General features: G+C 45.0%; 1 protein-coding gene across 4 annotated transcripts in view; it reads right to left on the reverse strand.

Moving 5' to 3' along the window:
* CLSTN1 (calsyntenin 1) overlaps positions 1-6,452 on the reverse strand; it is a 31,372-nt gene extending 24,920 nt beyond the window's left edge. The window contains exon 1 of one of the 4 annotated variants that reach the window (XM_065854915.2): positions 6,164-6,452. In XM_065854915.2, coding sequence (XP_065710987.2) covers positions 6,164-6,227 — 64 coding nt within the window. In that variant the 5' untranslated portion in view covers positions 6,228-6,452. The remainder of the gene's footprint in view (positions 1-6,163) is intronic. The other 3 variants (XM_065854917.2, XM_065854916.2, XM_065854918.2) reach the window with 3 other exon arrangements.
* Positions 6,453-19,033: the final 12,581 nt, after the last annotated feature.

Below are 19,033 nucleotides of genomic sequence, written 5' to 3' on the forward strand. Positions count from 1 at the left end.
GAACCAGCTGCAAAACTGAACCACATATTATTCTGATCCCACTCAGCTTAAATATTATTAAATGCTGGACTGAAAACCACCCTTTCATATTTTCTTTCTCTTTAATTGCCCCCAAACTCCTGAAATCTACAGAGAAAGTTGTTCCAAGCCAGACTGTCCATTTCACACCAAAACAGTCGGTCTAGTCCAAGCTTGACACTAACAAAGTGCCCTGAGCTGTTAATCTCTTGCCATTTAACTGGGATAAACTACACTGGTTTCCTTGAAATACAATATTCACACTATTTGTAAGCGCCTCAACTGGAATCTCTTGTAAATCCCAACTAGCATTTAATCTAGTCGAGTGAGGAAGCCGCCCTGGCACCACACAGCATGCCGACTTCTACTTAGCTTTACCGACCAAAAAAGAACTCACAAGGCAGTCAAGCATCTTCCTTTTTCCAGGCAGCAAACTGAATTGCAAAGGTCATGCCAGAGCCTGTACTGCCGGCAAGCAATGCCTGAACGTGCATCTGCGAGGGGAGCACAAGCCACGTGTCTAACCCGGTTTATCTGGAGATAATTGCTGCTCAACGGGAGGACAGGGAACTGGTGCCTGATGAGTTGTGTGCCTTCAACACTGGGCTTGAAAATCCATTCACACCAGTTTCTGCTAACACCGGCTGGAACTACTACTGGCTGTTCTGCAGAAAATAAACGTATAACATGTTAAAGAAAGGATGCAATGGCTAATGCTGCAGAACGCAACCCAGCACATCAACCAGCAGCAAATTCTCCTGCTGTTTAAACAAATTAATGAATGGAAATGAATGCGTAGGCAGGGTAATGGGGTTTAGGGCTAGTATGGAAACTTTATCATCAAAAGCTATTATCTTAAAGCAATCCCAAATAGTTAGGTTCACATTGAAATACTAGAACCAATTAAAACTACACGTAATTATCGAAGTATTTTCTGAGGACTTTGGTTATCTTCTTACCAGTCGTCAGAAGCTCATTTGACTTAAATGGGATCTGGCACCTACACAACCGAAGGCTTGGACACACTTCAACCACAAAGGACTGTAGCTGAAAATATTGTTTTCTTCCGGATAACTATTTCAAATACATTGTGGTGTTGATCCACGCTACGCATCTCTAGAATTAGATCAAGGTGCTTTATGTCAAAACAAATTCTTAACTGGTAAACATGTTGAACTAACTCAATTACAGGTACTAGAGTTTGAAAGCTAGGCAGCTCGGTCTAGGGACAATAAAGTATAGATTTCCAAAATCCACCTTTGAGACTTCATGAAAAAACTCAGAGATTGCATAAAAAGAGAATTACAGTCTCCGTCAATTGAAATGAACTGCACTCAGTGAACTGGGTAAACACTCATTTGCTCCTGTCTTGAAGGTCTGACACAAACTTTAATTACTACACATCTTTTGTCTGATTGTCTTCCTCTTGATGGAAGAGAATATAAGCATGCCTTTCGGTGAGACAATTAAAACTCCAAAGCATGTCTTACGTTGAATATTCACTATTTAGTACTGTTCTGATGAAATTTCAAGCAATATCATTAAAAGAACAAGCTTGTGTAGTATGTAATTACAGAAAAATATCGCTCAGCCAAGGAGAAAAGATCTACACAATAAAATATGCCTTCTCCACCCTGAAAGCAAAGTTCAATACGAAAGGGTGTAGCACGGTCTGATTATAATGGGTGTTCTGTTCCTGCCCCGCACGCACCAGTTGGCAATTCAGCCTGTTTCCTATGAGAATGGGTGACGATTAACTTTGTATATAAACAACTTGAAATATGCACTGGTAAGGAAAATATTTGTTTACTTCATTTGGCCTTCTCATACCTAGAATTTTATCAAAAAAAAACATTTTCTTACAAGCAGGTACAAACAATGGGATAAAACTGTACACAAGTTCTGCTCCAATGCTGAGTTTCTGGATAGCATGGAACTTTCCTTATCTCTAGTATGGGTTTCCAAGACAAACTAGAATTTCCTTTACCAGCTGGAGGTAGCAAGAAAACACAGAGGGATGAAGGGCTCAGGTAAGGGCAGGGGCATCCACTGAGATCCTCTACAGCTCCCAGTTGAAGGAAAATCAAGTGGTCAAAACCTATCCCACAATTTCCCATCTCTATTCTGGATCCTTTGCCACAGTCCTGGAGGCTCAACTGTCACACATTGGGAGCACGAGATAACATTTTCCAATTCTCACGTGCCTGCACAATTGACGCTAATTCTCCAAACACCATATTCAAACTAACGGCTACAGGAATTCAACAGGCTTTATTCTATTTTACCTAGGGAAAAGTCTCTGGTTTATCACCACTTGCCAACAGGTTGCCTAAATCGGACTTCATTTGTACAAAGACACATGGAAATATTGCTCTAAGTCTGAAACTCAGGTGCGTGCAAATGCCTGGTTAGAAACTAGCTGCAATTTTTATTACCCACAACTGCAGCAGAAGAAACGTGCTGAGCGCCAAAGACCTTAGGTAAGGGATATTTAGATAAAAGCCTGGCAGGGAAAACAGCAAACAAAAATATTCCATCACAAAACAGTCTAAATAGGATTAAGACAACAAAGTCTTAATTTCTGAGGTGAAATTTAACATGTTTTAAACTAAACAGAACACTAAAATAGAAAACAAGCCTGTGGCTGTAAACATTCATTTGATAAACGTTTCCATAAATGTCGCTAATTATAGTGCAAGAGTGAAAAGCACTTACTTTCTAACTGCTATCATATTTATAAACTTCACTCCTTGAAAGGGAATCTTATTTACAAATAAATACAGTAACATCACCTCGGTGTAACCAGCACTTCTGGCTCTACTTGCTGACTCCATTTAAAAACAGGGAAACCAACTGGGAGCAGCAGCAACTTGTTTTCAATCTGAACACAAAGCAAGTGAGATGAGACCTAATACTACAAACAAAGGACAGACAGTTCTTCAAAGGCACTGAGGTTTCCAATAATCCTTTCTAAAGGCTCCTAAGGAGGTTTAGTCCCTACTGAAGCCAATGTGAGTCAATCAGTTAAAATCAAATAAATTACAGTGCAAAACGAGATTTATTTAAGACTGAGGCTTCTGACTTAATAAGCTCTTTCATGTTTTGAGGTATCGCTTCTGTCTTCGACAATAATGATAATGATACAAGATGTATGCCCCTTAATATCATTAAAAAAAAAAATCAGATAGAGTTCTCTGAATACACCCAAATAGAATGAGAGATATGGCTCAGAAAAATGGTCAAAGTGCTTTTGTTCACAAAATGCTAAAGACTCCAGAAGTTCTTCCTCTACTGTTGAACAGTTCCACAGCCACGAGCCACTAAGCTACCAGAAACTTAGATTTTCAGGGCAAAAGATGCTGCCTTACCCAGAACATCCGAATTCTAATGTAATGTGTTTGAGACGCTCACACTGCGCTGTCCTGTGGCCTCATCCAGGTTTAACTTCAAGCCTTCCAACTTCCAGGAGAAACGGAAGGCTGTGAGTCCAGCTTCTGCCCTCCTCCTTAAAAAAACCTCCTTGCAACAATCTGAAACTGGTGATCTCAAGTCTGCAGGAATATTAACACCTCAAACCAAAGATAAATTTAGAAATCCAGATACATCTTCCCGGTAACTTGGCACAGACAGCACAACCTGCAGTCTAATAACAGGGGAGAAGGCACTGGCACAACAGTATTGCAAACACACTACGGCACCTGTGCTTGCCCAGACCATCTCTCCTCCATTTCAATTTCCACAACACTCTATTGTTTTATAAAATATCTATAGAAAAAAAAGATCAAAATTGTTTGCTTCTGAACAGATGGCTGTATGTTATACTTCTGCAAGCATTATGCACCATAGAAAGGTCTAACGCTGGTGAATTCTGTCTCTTCTCAGTAGTCTCTTACTTTCATAAATCCTTAGAGGAAAAAAACCAACAGCTCCCATAAAGAGCCAAATTTTCTCTTATAATGCTTTAGGGTAGTCTTAAATTTCCTTGGCTCTACAAAGGCGATAGAAACCCAACCACCAGCCCCATACTGTAGAGGCTGTTACCATGTGAAAGAAACATCTGCACTAAAAGCGTGGTGGTCAGAAAGTGGTTTGTGGTTTGGATTGAAGACATTCGTAGCACCAGAAATCTTCCTGAAATAATCACAGATCAGCAAAGCTCCCTCCAGATAGCGTTATTTTTGATCAATATCCTTCCTAAATGACAGTAAGCTGGAAGGGACCCAAGAGTTTTCCATTAACTGGAGAGGAAAACTCTTTAGAACCTGAAACCCCTCTTTGCACCCCTTAAATTAACCACAGGGAAGATGGTAGGTCAGCCAGCTCCCACCCAACTTCTGTGTCAGATCACGTCCCCCCAGAGCTATTTCTGATTCATTCCATCATCACAAAATAAACCATTTTTCACTCCTCTGTTCCAACTGAGGAATACTCAGCACTGCAGGGTGGAACTCACTGCTCACTGCGGCCCTTCCAGGCCATTTCTGCACATTAGTGAACCAAGCACAACTCAGTTTAATAATAAATCTTATCAACCTTGCTAACAAGGACTTTTAAAGCCACAGATGAAAAAAAAATGAAGCAGTACTCAAAAAAAAAAAATTGAACGGACAATACAACACAAACTGGAAAGTTTATCATAAAAGTTTCCAAACAAATGTTTCTCCCAACGAGAGTGAAGTGAAAGTGAGCTGCCCTCACAACTTTCCAGGTTTTCTCCCGAGGTCACGTCCCATTAAATGCATCTTTATGTAACATTATTAACAGCCCCACCAAGAGCAGCCAAAACGTCATGAGGACGAAGGCAATGCCCACACGAAGCCAAACCAGACCTCGCGTGTAACTCAGTGACGCGCGACCAGGACCCGCAGCCCGGCAGCTCTGTGGACTGCACTGAAAACAAGTGCAGCCTCCAACCAACTCCAGAGCTGTCCTGGGTAACGCTGCCTAAATTTGCCATTCGTTTCCAAGTACACAGTAGCTTTCTTAAAAAAGGGGGGGTTGATCTTCATTTTTATTCACTATTTCAAATGATGGAAAAGCCTAGCAATTCAATGAACTTGTGTGGTATGCATTGAATTTAATGGTTCCAAGAATATCAGTGAAGAGGTTGTACTTAAGAGATCTTGTACAGGTAAACTATGGCCACTGCCTAAACAGCTGGCAGACTTCTTAACTACAGCAGCAGCTTCTTGATCCTCTGTAGGGAAATGCAGCAAGATGGATCATGAACGAGCTCGTTCTGTTTAAGATCAAGAACATCCCTTCAATGTGTTTTTAAGCCATTTTAAAGCCACGCTTCCCATCTACGTTCAAATTAAACGCAAGATCTCGAATCTCATCATATGATTAGCTGCATCTTGCAGGAACGGCGTTCTCCATTCCAGGGGTAACCTTCAGGTGAGGAAGCGTTCGCAAGCCTCTTACTGAAATCTGCTCAGGAGGAGACCTGCAATGCGTCTGCTTTTACTCCACGGAATCAATCGATAGCCACAAGGCCACCGTTTAAAAACGCCGTTATGGCTGAAGGTTTAGCAAAGCCGTCTCCTCTGGCCAACAACCAGACGAGTGTTCTTTACATAAGCCGGGGCTCCCCGAGGTGTTCAACCTCCCCTCCCCGCTGCCCACCCGGGCGCTCCCCCGAGCGCTGCCCTGAGGGGAGCGGCGCTTCCCGCGGCCGGGCCGCTCGGGACGGGGCCGCCGGCGGGTCCCGCTGCGTTTCCACACCGTGACCCTCCCCCGCAACAAGTGCCGACCCCTGCCCGCCGCGGGCACCGCGGATCGCCGGCCCGGGCCGCGCTTATGTAACGCAGCCGAGTCCGGACCCCCGCAGGGCCCGACCTCCGGGGGAACGAGGCCCCGGGGCGCAGGTGAGCGCCGAGTCGCCGCCGCCGCCCCCCCCTCCCCTTCCCGCAGGTGCAGCGGCCGCCGCGGGGTCACCCCGGGGAGGGCGGCCAGCGCCCTCCTTCCCCTCCCCGCCCGCACCGCGGTGTCCCCCGCCGCGCCCCCCCTGCGAAGGACGAAGCAGCCAAGGACACCCTCCCCGCCCGGCACGCCGCCCCCCAGCGCGGGCATCCCACCCGCCCCCGCCGCCCTCCCGCTCCCCCGGCGCCGCGCAGCCTCCCCCGCCCGCCCCGGCTCTGTTTACCTCTCGCGGCCGCCGCTCCTCCGCAGAGCAGCGCGGCCAGCAGCAGGCAGGAGGCGGGCGGCATGGCAGCGCGGAGCGGTGCGGGGCAGCGCGCAGCCCCGGCTGGCCGGGCGGCTGTGGCGCCCCCGCTGGTCCGGGCTCCGCTGTGCGCCGGGCGGAGGGCTCGGCTCGGCCCCGAGGAGGAGGAGGAGGAGGAGGAAGAGGAGGAGAAGCGCTGCCCGGCTCCGCTCGCCTTTTCTCTCCTCCTCCCCTCCCTCCCTCCCCCGCCCGCCAGCGGCACCTAAAATGGCGGCAGCGAGCGCGGCCGGTCCCCCCGCGCCGCTTCCCGGGGGGAGGAGGGAGCGAACCAACGGCGCGGGGGATGCGGGGGATGCGGGACAGCCCATTGCGCGGGGGGCGGGCCCCGCGCCGGCACCGCCTCTCGCAGCCTGTCGCGACAGAGCCGCTCCGCCCCGACAGCCCCGGCACTGCGGCACCGCACCCCCGCCGTTCGTCCGTCTCTTCCACCCCCGGCCCCTTTTTTTTGGTTTATTATAATTTTTTTGGCTGAAGGTCCCCGCGTTGCCGCGGGTCAGTCGGTCATCACGGCTGAGCTGATGCCCCACGGCAGCGTCACAGCTGATGTAAGCAAATGGTGATTGAAATCCCAGAGTTTTAGAAAATAATTAAAACCCACGTAAAGCCATCTAAGCGCTCTGGCCTTGACTTCTGCAGATCTTCTCAGCAAAAAAGCAAAAAAAGCTGTTTTTTTAACTTTCCTAACAGTGATGCTAAAGAGAGCAAGGCCAGCAGCAGCAAGCCTGGCCCGGTAAGGGAAAAATTCACAAGTACCATCTAAATCAATAAGTTTAATAGGAATAATGAAGGTGCACAGAACCTGTCCTGTAATAAAATTGGGCTTTGGTTAGAAATCTCAATTAGAAAATGCTTCAACGGAAGAAAAAACCTTACCACAATCAGAGATTTGACAACTGAAATGCAACCAAGTGATTTTATAATTAGATATGACTACTCATGCTTCGTACCTATTAGCCATTTCACTCCCACAGTGAAATAAAAATAAAGCCCAGAATGTTCAAGATCCTAGAGATGTGGTGTTTCTTTATTTTAAAACACTGTGCAATTTAAATACCAAGATGGGTCTATTCTGGAAACGCCTCCCAAGGCAAGGCCAACGCTGTTACCTCCCCTGCTCACCCCAAAATTGATATGGGGGGACCGGCCACCCAAAGGTGAGAAACCAGCTTACTGTCCTTGGTCACTGTGGAGATCCCAGCAGGTTGGCAGCAGGTCAGCGCTTCTGGATATTCAAAGGTCTCCCCAGGGCTTCTCCCATCCTCAAAACCAAACGTCTTCACTTGCTAGATGTTAAGAATATTCGCCAATACAACTGCGTGCAGAGCAGAAAAGGAATTTGAAGATAAATACACCGTGGTCCAACAGGATGAACAGCACCTCAGTTATTACCCTGTGCTATGGAGCTATCTATCCCTTCACCAAGCAACCAAGTAAGGCCTCATTTACTTCATTGACTGTGCTGTTGACCACCTGCTCTACCAAGAGCTAAGATGTCTTTCTTTTTTAAGATAAAGCTAAAGCCTCAGTCTGAAACCCCTTGATTCCTCAGCCTGTCTGACATATGCTGGATGGCAGATCATGTCAGAAGAAGCCCGTAGCCCATCTGTTGCCAGAGAGCTGAGTCTTTACATTCTGCCAACGCAGCTTCAGCCGGCAGCGTGCTACATCATCTATTTCTCTTTTGTGTGGAGAGTAGAAGGATTGTCCAGCTCGGTGTGACCCTCCAACCCATCTGACTAACTTAACACATAAGAACAACCCCATTAGTAAAGATGTGCAAGGCGAGACGCCATCAGTTTAAAGGTGATTGCCCATTGATGAATGCATGACAACACAGGTCTATTGGCCCAAATACTGGATTTTTGTTAGAAATATAACTATGTACAGGGCTTGGGTGTCGATATAAAGGTATCTCAAGAGGGCTTGTAAGTCAGTGGCCAGTTGGCATGCAAATACATGCATACTCTAAAGCATTTTATATAATAATTTATTATTACCTTTAAACTGGAGAACAACCTAGATTCATTAGATGTGGCAGAACAGAGAGTTTTAAGAGCAAGATGAGCGCTGCGGTCCACGTGTGCGACACCATGCACGCTGCCATTGACCGCGGTAAGAACAGACTCAGTGCTACCATCGGGACTGTTTAAGTGGTTCTGATTCTGCAGAGTTAGGGAGGACAGACATTTTTAAGAGAAGAAATGCTATGTCCTGGTAAACCTTATTTATTGCACAGTGGCATTACCAGCTCAGATTAATTAATCAGCTGAATCAGTCATGATGAAACTGAGAAATTTCCAAGGAACGAGAAGGCATCGATCGCATTTCACTCTCTAAGCAGAACGCCTCCGATCAGTTGTGACTAAGGCTCTGATTCAGTAAAGCAAATAACTCTTTCGTCTGTATTTTAAGATCAGTTAGATGATTTTGTTTAGTGAGATGACTAAATGGTTTGAACTGGGAGTTCGGTGGCTGAGGGTATAAATAGTATGGGCACTCCAGATGTGCTGGAGACGGCAAAATGAAATGTTGCCACTGATGTTCCAATGGCACTAATTCTAAGAGTATGGGAAATACATCATCTTCTCAAATACCTTTTGTTTCACAAAGCTGGATTTGATCTAAACTGCCCAGTGTGAGACCTGCTGTGCACCAGCCCTATTTGCTTTTGAACAATAGCGATGCAGTTTGCCAGGGGTGACTGCATTTCACAAGCTGACGGAGATTCTCACTCTCTCTGAAACGCCACATGCCATTATTTCAGAGAACTAACTTCAGCACCTTCATTTTTACCACCTATCTCCCTCCTACTCTGTGACCTGCTTCTCGGGCTCCAAAAAACATTGATTTTTATTAGATTAGTAAGCAACAAAACTGTAACAAATGGCTCCTGGCAGAACGTGTTTTCTGTTACAGCTGAAAAACTATCGGACTGATGTCCTTGAAATGCACAGTGTGACTAATGCCCGGCGTGCAGGGACCCAGGAGGACACATTTATTGCACTTGTCAGGATGGAGCTGAGCAGCCAGGAATGAAGAGATAAGGTGATAGGTAAAAATGAATGCCTTTGCATGCTGCTTAAAGCAAGCCAGTGCACAGCAGAAACAGAGAGCAGCCAGATATGCTCACTCAACAGATCTGGATCGGATTGCCAGAGCTCAGGCTCGTAAATTATTCTGAATACACGTGAAATATGCACTATTGCTTCTAAATGTTAGACTTGTTCGAAAGGGAAAAGGGTCCAGAGTTCAAATACTCTAGAACTGGGTTGAGAAAATGGTCCAGTCTTTAAATAAAGAGGCTAAAACCAGGTGTGGGCTTATTTTCATCTCAGTACTTCAATTAACACCCGCATACTGGTTTGTTTGCAGCTGATGATTGCTTGTAAAGGGAAGTTAGAACTCAGAACCCAGCTTTACCTCCTCTAGTGAGCATTTGGTTTATCACAGCTGCCCCGAAACCGCTTCTGCAAGGGGACCAACGGCCATAGAGACTGTGCAGTAAAGTAATTAAGCTCATGAGACTTGCATGTGCAGCCAAGCAAAATATTAGATGAAGGTAACAACAGAGCAGTTTCTGAGGAGCTGTGTTACCGCTCCACTGCAGCTCCTGCATCCCCGCTGGAGAACGCAACAGGAGAATCCCAAAGTATTGGGGAGTTTGAATTCTAATATTTGTTGGTTCTGATATGGCTTTATCAGCCTAAGCCAAGAAAGAAGAATGAACAATAATGATATAAAGAAAATGATGATTCGAAGTGCATGTAAAAAAATGAATTATTCACAGTGATGTCTACGAAACCACAGAGTACTCGTGTAAAGAAGGAGCATCTTTTGGGTCATTCAAAGTAAAACTCCACAACAAAATACCAGAGCAATGCCCCTATCAGCCTGAAAACACATATAGGTGACCTGCTCCATCTTTCCTAGCCTTGCTATCCTGAATACAAACAGTTGCAATCCCCTGACCATAAAGAGGCGTAAAATCCATGTGTTTTTAGATTCGGTGGATTAAGATTTGGAAGCTGACTGTACGTATTAGAGGAGAAAGAATTAGAGGACTGGTTTTCCCCACACTGGAAAATTTCCAGAACGGCTTTGATCATGTGGGAGAATTGATTTAGGGGATGCAAATGAAGGCCTTGGCAATCTGAAGAAGAAAATCTTCTCCCCTGACATTTCTGAATGTTCAGAGAATTCTCAACGAGCCATTGAAGTATGGGTTCATCAGAGAAGGGAAAATTCAATACACAAAGAAGTATATAAAACCATCCAGCTGCATTATAGCAATCTTCCTACCTTGCTTGATCCCTTTTTCCCTGTTTAGACTCACCTTCTGTTGCAAAATATGCATCTAGAAACATGAAAGCAAGAAAAGATGCAAGTCTTTCTTTTAGAAACTGAATATTCTGCAGCATCATTATAATATTTTACAACTCATTAGCACCTTCCATCCTAGGATCTCCAAGCATTTCCCCAGCGTTAATTAATGCACTCTCACAATTCTTCTGTGAAGTAGAAAGGCAGGTGTCTAGATATTGTGATGACAGGTACATTACAATCCAATAAGACAGAATTTCTAGGCTTTTCATTTGCATATTTAGGAGAGCAGGGCACACAATGGGTAGGTAAAATGAAGAAATACTGCAATACCTTGAAATAATTTCAGTTAGGAAATACTACAGTACCTTGGAAATACCTTGAACCAGAATGGCTTTCACGAGCTTAGCTAAAAAGCGACACTTGACTTAAAGACCTCAAGAAAATTTAGGCTTTATTAACAGAAGTCTTTGCATCTAATACCTCAATAGCTATTTAGTGTTATAGAAATAAATGAGGAGTCTGAATGAAACCGGACCTGCTCCTTAAAAATGTATTTCCTTACTCCAAGGGGTACTGAAGGCTCCTGAGTCTCTGCAACCACTGTGGAAGAGCATTAAATGAATTATTTGAAAAGCTTAGTGAGACACCACTGAAAAGGAAGAGGAGCAAGGACAGAAAGTGAAACAGGAGCAGGAGAAAGTTGTTTTACTAATCATCCTCTAACTCCACAAAAGAAGAATTACAGTCAGGTGCTCTGGGTGAGCCTTTCTGCACTGTGTGCCCACAAAATACAGGGACTCCAGTGGTTCTACGTTGTTTCTTCATGTACGGTGCTAACCTGCTCTGAAGAGCAGCACAGTGGGCCATGCCCATGATAACAACTGCTTTAATTCCCTAATTTATATAGGAAACCGGACTAGTGATTTAGGCTGTAGGAAAGGGGTGGGAATTAATTAAAAAAAGTGAAGAACTAGAGGTTTTCTTTCCAGTTCTATCAGAGATGCCCTTTTCAGGCAGTGAGCAGCCCCTACCCTATTTCCTTATCTGACGACAAAATATAGTAACGTATAATATATAAAAGGATGGATAGATAAGCCAACTGAAATATTTGCACCAGGTACTGGTGACTGTTTAAATTACCCAGCTTCCAGACTTTCTGTGTTCTTTAGGATGGCGGTATTCAGCGAACATCTGGCGGTACAATGATGTTCTCCTCCCCTCGCTGCCCTGCAAGGAAGCCGGGAAGAGCCACGTGCGCGAGCGTTCCCCTCCCAAGAGCCATATGGGGATGTAAAGGCATTCTCTGAATTCATTACCCTGCCCCACAATATGATTCCGCCTTTGTACGGGCAAGAAAATGGATGTTAATTTATTCCTTATTGCTAATTTGAAAAGGAGCGCAAACACAACAACTCCATTGCAGATTTCTACCAAGGGTGTAGTTTAAAGTCCAATTATATGCTATTAGTATATTTGCTCTTTGTTCCTCTGGCATATTAATTACATGTCTGGTATTCTGATAATTAACACAATTATGCTCCTTATTTTTCCCCTTCATTAGACAATATTCTTGCATTTTATTCAGATAAGTAATTTTCCATAGGTAGAAGGAGCCAGATTATTTCATGTTAATAAAATCAAGCAAGGGGTTTTAAGTGAGCTTACACAGAGAAGTTCCAGCAGCGTCTTCCAGCAGAAAGCAAAGCAGATGCTCTCCTGTTGGGCTGCAGTTTATCCCAGAGACTTCTAAAAGGAAACCAAATTATAAACCTCCAGTTGTGTCTCCAGCATTATAGCCACTGGCTGAAGTGAACACAAGTGAACACTCACCAGATATCCCAAAGAAATATTAAGGAACTAACCCAAAAAAAGCACTGTGGCTACTCTAAGACAGCAAACCCGAATTACCCAGGGGCTCTCTGAAGACAGGTTTTCTTGTTATTTCCTATACAGTCCTAAAACCACAACAACTCCCCAAACCGATCTTAGAACCCAGTGGTACTGACCCTATTCAGAGAGCAGAGCTCTCGTCCCAAGTGTTTACAAAGGTGCGATTTGGAGACAGGACAGGGCTGTTTGTTCTGTTCCTGATGGCACCACTCACATTCCACCCACAGACGAGTCCCCAAATCTTTCTGTGCCTCTTTATCCTCTCAATTTAATGCAACTTGCCTATTCCATAAAGAAGTAGTAAGACTTCATTAACTGTTTTGTAAATTAAGATCCTAGGATGAAAGCTTCTCTAGAAATTCAGACTATTATTTTCATTAAAAAGCAGCATTTATAAATTCCCTGCTGTTAAATGACCATATATATCATAAACAGCCAGTCCCAATTTGCAAACAAATCTTGAGGAGTACTGTCTTATACTATTTTCAATAAACTATGCAATAAAAAATATTCAGAACCAAGATTACACAAGAGCACAAACAAGTTCTCATGATCCTTACGTGACTGTTCAGTGACTTTCAGTCAATGTCCAGATTTATCTGTATTCCTATCACAATGTATAGTGAGTCAAGGCTGTAAACTCTCACCACCCCAGCCTAGAAGAAAGCTATCATTTTAAACCTTTCTTTCTGTTTTTCCTGTAAATGGGCCCAATCTTGCTGCCTCTGAAGCTGGTGGGAACACTGTTATTTAGATGTGGAAAATGTGATCAATTTTATTCTGAGACGGAGTTCTTCTGACACAATTCTCCTGAGTTCTAGTTGCTGTATTTTCCCCACCACACAGGGTTTTTTTGAAGACAACAAAAATTAGCTAAAAACATAGGGGTTTTTAATTTGTTTTCTCTACAATTCCTGTGCTCCCAGCTTCTTCCTAGCAGTGCTTTGGCTATTTACATTACAGTCTCATCAGACAAGAGCGGGGCAAACTATGTGAAAAGACAAAGGATTTATTTCTACCCCACCAGACAGCGGTTGTGACCTTTCCCTGCAGTAAGCCACTGCCCTCCTGGCCTTGGCTCTAATTGCAGATTTGCTAATCACCTTTTGATCACCCACCCATCTAATCGCCGCCTGCTGCAAGCCGCAGAGCCGGCCCTGTTTTCCATGAAGAAGAGCGTAACGCGCAACCGCGACGCTCGTGTTCGCGTCCGTATGGAAGGGATCGGAGGATTAAGAGGGACGGTCAGCGAGAGCCCACACCGCCCCGTCAGCTCCGCGGCAGAGCCTCCCTGCAAGGACACGGCGTCTTCTGGTTTTAAACCTAGGTGCTGCTTTCCTCTGCTGCTCTGCAATAGGAAGGAGGCGAAACGCTGGTAGCAAACTGGGGTGGGAAGGTGTGTTCGAGGGGTGGAATGCAGTTCTGGGAACGTGCTGGAGATAAGCAGAGGTTTGTTTCTATCACCGACCTGCCATCAGTAGGAGCCAGCAAAGAGCAGGGAACAAACACACACTCAGAACTAAGGCTCAGGTACCCAGCAGAACCAAGATCCCCATGGTTTGTGCTCAGCACCAAGGTAAGGATGTCCTCCCTGCCCCAACCAACCTAATATATGCAAGTGAATCTGGGTGATTTGGAATAATTACCTCATCCCAACATGTGCTGCTTTAATGATCATTAATTCCATGTGTTCCCCTACTCAGTGAAGATAAAACATTTCTAGAGAGTTCTTTTATAAAGGTTATGTGCCCGCTTCTGCCATGCGATCACCTTCTGCTGGACTCAATGTGATCAAGGGCCATCCTACCACCTAGGCAAACAGCAGCCGTGAGTTTCCACTCCACCTTGTACCTTTTCATATTTTGGATTTCCTCGTTTCCACAATGGACAATGGGCGTCTGATGTAAGACTTCTTTTCTCCTTCTGGTCTATCCACTGTTCTCCTGTGTCAGGCAAAAGCAGACCAGCCAAATGGCTGGAACGACACGCTGTCCTCTGCAAAGGAAGCGAGTTGGGGCTGTAAATCCCGTGTTGTGTTAAGCGACTGAAGCCCAGTGCTTTGCGCTGCATTCTAACACCACACGTTCCCCGTGTTGGCTGCTGTTTCGATGCTGCGCTGCCCATTGGGTGTAAGTAAAAAGCTTATGAGATGAGACAGGCGCATTGTCCTGTCTGGAGCTCACGGCACATTCACACAGCACAAGGAAGAGCCTCGGGAACAGCTGGTGTCTGTGTAACGTTGCAGTCAAACACGGCTCAGGATAGGTCAAGTATTTCTTGACCTGATGTAAAAATGAGCCTGAGTGCCTGGTTTTTGCCGATTTGAACAGGAGGTGTATGGTGACACCTAAAATTTCAGAGGCTCTGCAATGACCAAGCCCTCAAACTGAGCAAGATGCACAGGAGCTGGTGTTTCTGTAACAAACAGGATAAATGTGACAGCTCTTCTACTTGTTAAAGCCCTGATTTATGTAGGAGATTATCATAGGGCATTCTATGGTCCTAACCCTAGACCCAGACCTAGAGTTTTTGTCCCTTTTCTAAAGTAATGTCCCTAGGAACCAGTGAGATGTCTCAGACAGAAAAAATACTTGAGCAATGAAGGGGAACAAAACCTAAATAGCTGTCGAATATCCATTTTTTTTCCAGTGAGTGGCACACAAAGCAACACATCATACACCAGATTTGCACAGGAGAGTTCAGTTAGGACATCTTCATACCCTTTTCCCTCAAGCATCTCTGCTCCCTTTGCTGCCCAGCTCTCATTCTGCCTGACAGCCCCTTCATCACGGTATCTCTGTCACATGCATAAAGTATTATTTAACCTCCAGCACAGAGGAAAATACACTGATAACCTACTTGGTTTTCCCCTTTAATCTCTTTTCCCCTTTACTGCTCCCCCTCTCTTTTTAGTAGCTCGAAGCAAGAATGGTGCTAACAGCCTTCACAAAGATTTATTCGGGTCCAGACTGGAACAAATTCCCTGCACTCTGTCAAGATAGGAGACTAAAGAACCACCACACACGACCTCTGCTTTCTACCCAGGTGGCAGAACACGCTATCCATCAGATGACAAAAGCAGCCTGGCCTCTCCTGCAAAGACACCAGCACGTGTGTCATTTCAGAGTTACAGAGCCAATTTAATTGTGGCTGAAGCTCATCTAAGTCACCACCCAGCCCTGCAGACTGAATGTTGCTTGTGATCCCCGAGTGGTATCTCACAGTCCTTGTGTCTCAGCGGTATTTCTGTGGCTGTGCTCTGCAGCAAGCTGACACAGTTGAATTTAATGTTCCTCTGTCAGAGCTGAACTCAAGGTGTTGACTTTGAGCTGTAAGTGCTACCAGGTCTGGATCTTACTACGTCAAACACCTCATTATCTGTCATCCATCTCACCAGTATTTAAGCCACGGTGCTTTTTCTGACAAACTGTTTAAACCTCTAAGGACAGAGGAAAGGACGTTCTCTATAGGGCAGAGATGTGAATCTTCACATACACAGTCTGGCCATGCCAGGTTACTCTTTACCAGAGCAGGTACAGCTGAGCTCTGCTGGTTTTGGTGTCCACAAAACCCTTAGAAAGCCTTTCCTGTTTGTTACTGGGATGTAGTTAATTTAAATACCTCTCAGTTACCTAAGTCTTGCCTCCTTTTAAAGACTTGATTTAATTCCCTGCACTGCTGCAAACCCCTGACATCCAGACTGCTACATTTAGAAACAGGAGAGTGAAAAAAACATCCCAGACGGGATAAGTTGAAATGTCCCATTTAGTTTCCGAAGACTGTGACCTCCAGGTCAAGGCCAGACTAAAACAAAGGGTTCTACTTTACGCCCATATGGTACCAGCAGCTAAACACGCCACAGAACCACATGTAGCACAGCGCCTTGCAGAGGGAGACTGTGAAGCCTGGTGCTGCCGGCCAGGCGAGTCAAAGCTTAAGAGTCCGTCTGGTTTAATTACCATCTTTCTCCAGGCTCTAAGAAGCTCATGAGAACACAACAGTGAGGCAGAATCCTCCTCTAACGCTTCCACCTACAGAGATTCATCCATTCCTGACCTGTGCCGTCCTCTTCCTCACACACACCAGATATTTTGCAGAACCCAGCCACCAAAAAATCAACCTTAGAGCACAGAATGCATTGTGAACTGATCTGCTTGCAGGAGAAAGCTGCAGGCCTGGCTGTGAGCAGGCAGCAGGAACACACTTCGGGCATTAAGAGCAGACGTGGATCAGGCGACACGCAGTTAATGTCTGCCTGCTCCAGGCACTTGAGATACAGGACAAAAGACTGAAGGAAAGCACTTGGCTACCGCTGTCCATTCCAATCACATTCAACGGTTCAAGGCATTTTGCGCTGTGCCCTCTGATTAGGAGGTCAGGAGTAAAGCTGGAAATGGATAACAGCGCGTGGTCAGCAGCAACGCAAGCTTCTGCGTCATCCCATGACCAAGTAACTTCGTGCATCCTCCTGCTTCGTAATAAATAACATGCAAAGCTGCTCTCTTCTGCAGCAACATCCTTCCACTGAAATCACAGAAACGTTCCATCTTTTCACACAGTGGAGTTCAATAAAACACAGGGAACTAACCCTTCGGTTGGGGCTAAGACCCTGAAAGTTAAGGCAAAAACACCTAAATACCTATTCAAACATAAATCTAACTGAATGGGCACCTAATATTGTAAGAGTCTCAACTCAGAACACAGACATACCTGAGGATTCAGCTCAACCGACCTCAAGTAACAAGGTTAATCAGAACTATTTTACAACCTTGGGAAAAAACAATAGTTATTAACCACCTGTGTTACTCATAGAATGGGTAAAGGGCCTTTTTCTCTGTGGGGGTCCCAAGAGCTCAGGTGCTGGGTAGCAATGACAAGCACAACACGTGGGGAGAGCATTCTTGCTGTGCATTGAGTGGTTCCAGCTGCTCCCAGCGAAACAGGGACAGAATCATCTTCTGACCCCGCAGGGATTGCTGCATCAGGGCAGCGATAATCAGCCAAGGTGGAAAACTAAAGGAAAGTATAGATGCATCAGTCCACATCTGGGCTGGAGTATTGCAATTGTTAAACAAAGGCCGAAAGCTTATTTTCTGACTTTCACAGGTCAGAGATTAGCATTTAGCAGCAAGGAGAGCTAACCTGGAAAATGCCACGACAGCAAAAGGCTCCGTGCATGTAACTACTTCATGCTGATACATGAGGCAGCTTGTAAGCAGGCCAGGTTATAAAGCTTCAAAATACTTCTCTCTTCCAAAATAAACAATCCCCCCAATTGAAGTGCTTCAGGCTGCAAAAGAAACCAGCCAGGTTGTTATAACATACTCGCAGGAATTCTGCTTAGGGCAGATCAGCTGCAAAGAAAATGAAAGCTCCAAAGACTGTAGGTGATTTCTGTGTTTGTATGGGAACCTATTACAGACTGACAGGGAATAGATCCGAGCTGCTCTCCCACCTTGGTAGGTCATAACAACGCTCTTCCCTGTATACAGCACTTTTATATTGTAAAACTGGGAAAAGCATCGGTAACAAGAAGAGGCTTAAGGGAAATTGTAGCACAAAGTGTCTGTATCTGGGAGACCCATCACAGCAACCCAGCGACCTAGTGACTGCAGCTCTGAGAGGCCACAGACACACAGGATCCAGCGTCTGCAGGATAAACGCACTGATCAAACTGACCATGCTGCACCTGAGGGTGCAAAGAGTCTGTCCAGCAGACACCCCTTAGCACTATGTCTGGCTCATGATTACACCTTCAAATGCTGGTCTTGCACAAGGTCCAGTTCCATGTGAACTGAACAGGTTGGTGCTGAAACTACATATTATATCTTATTGCTGCCAGTTGACTTAAAATCAACTGCATTCAGCAAATACCCCACCAAGGCAACAACTGTGCAAGGCTTTGGTGCTCCTGTTACTCTAACCCCTAAACCAACTACTCTGCAGTTTTATCAAAGCTGCTTGAGCTTTGGAACGCTCTGTTATTGAAGAACAGCAGTGAGGAAGAGATGCTTACTCACTAAGGGCTCCTTCTTTTGTAGGACTGAACACAACTCAGCGTTTCTTAAACCTTGTTCTTACTGCACTGCTGGTTTCTGCTGGTCCCCGTGCCCCGCCGCCTTTTTGCTGTCAGCTCTGCCACACAATCCTTTAGGAGGCAAGAGACCAAAAAGCAAGCTGAAGAACTGATCTTAAAGTAATCCAGATAACACATTCCGCCCATTGCCCAGCACTCAAGTTTTTATAAAACAATTTCTAACTCACATTTTATATATTTTGTTCAAAGCTTTCAACTTCTGGCCTTTTATGTCCTCTTGCGTTATAAACCACTGGTAACTTTAGGCATGGCACTGCTCTATTCTTGCAACAGATTCTCCATAGTTACAGAAATTTATCCTACATGTGACCCTGAAGTCTTATTTAGTATGATCTCTTGTATCAGGGGTCTTTGAATTTCACAGGCCATTTAATCTTTAGCCTTCACCAGAACTATTGAGGCTGCTGGTGAATTAGAAATACAGACCTTACGGAACTGGAACAGATTTAATGGTAAAGCATTAGAAATTTAACAACAGCCAA

The sequence above is a fragment of the Patagioenas fasciata genome, chromosome 23 (genome assembly GCF_037038585.1).
Source record: "Patagioenas fasciata isolate bPatFas1 chromosome 23, bPatFas1.hap1, whole genome shotgun sequence".
Taxonomy (NCBI): domain Eukaryota; kingdom Metazoa; phylum Chordata; class Aves; order Columbiformes; family Columbidae; genus Patagioenas; species Patagioenas fasciata.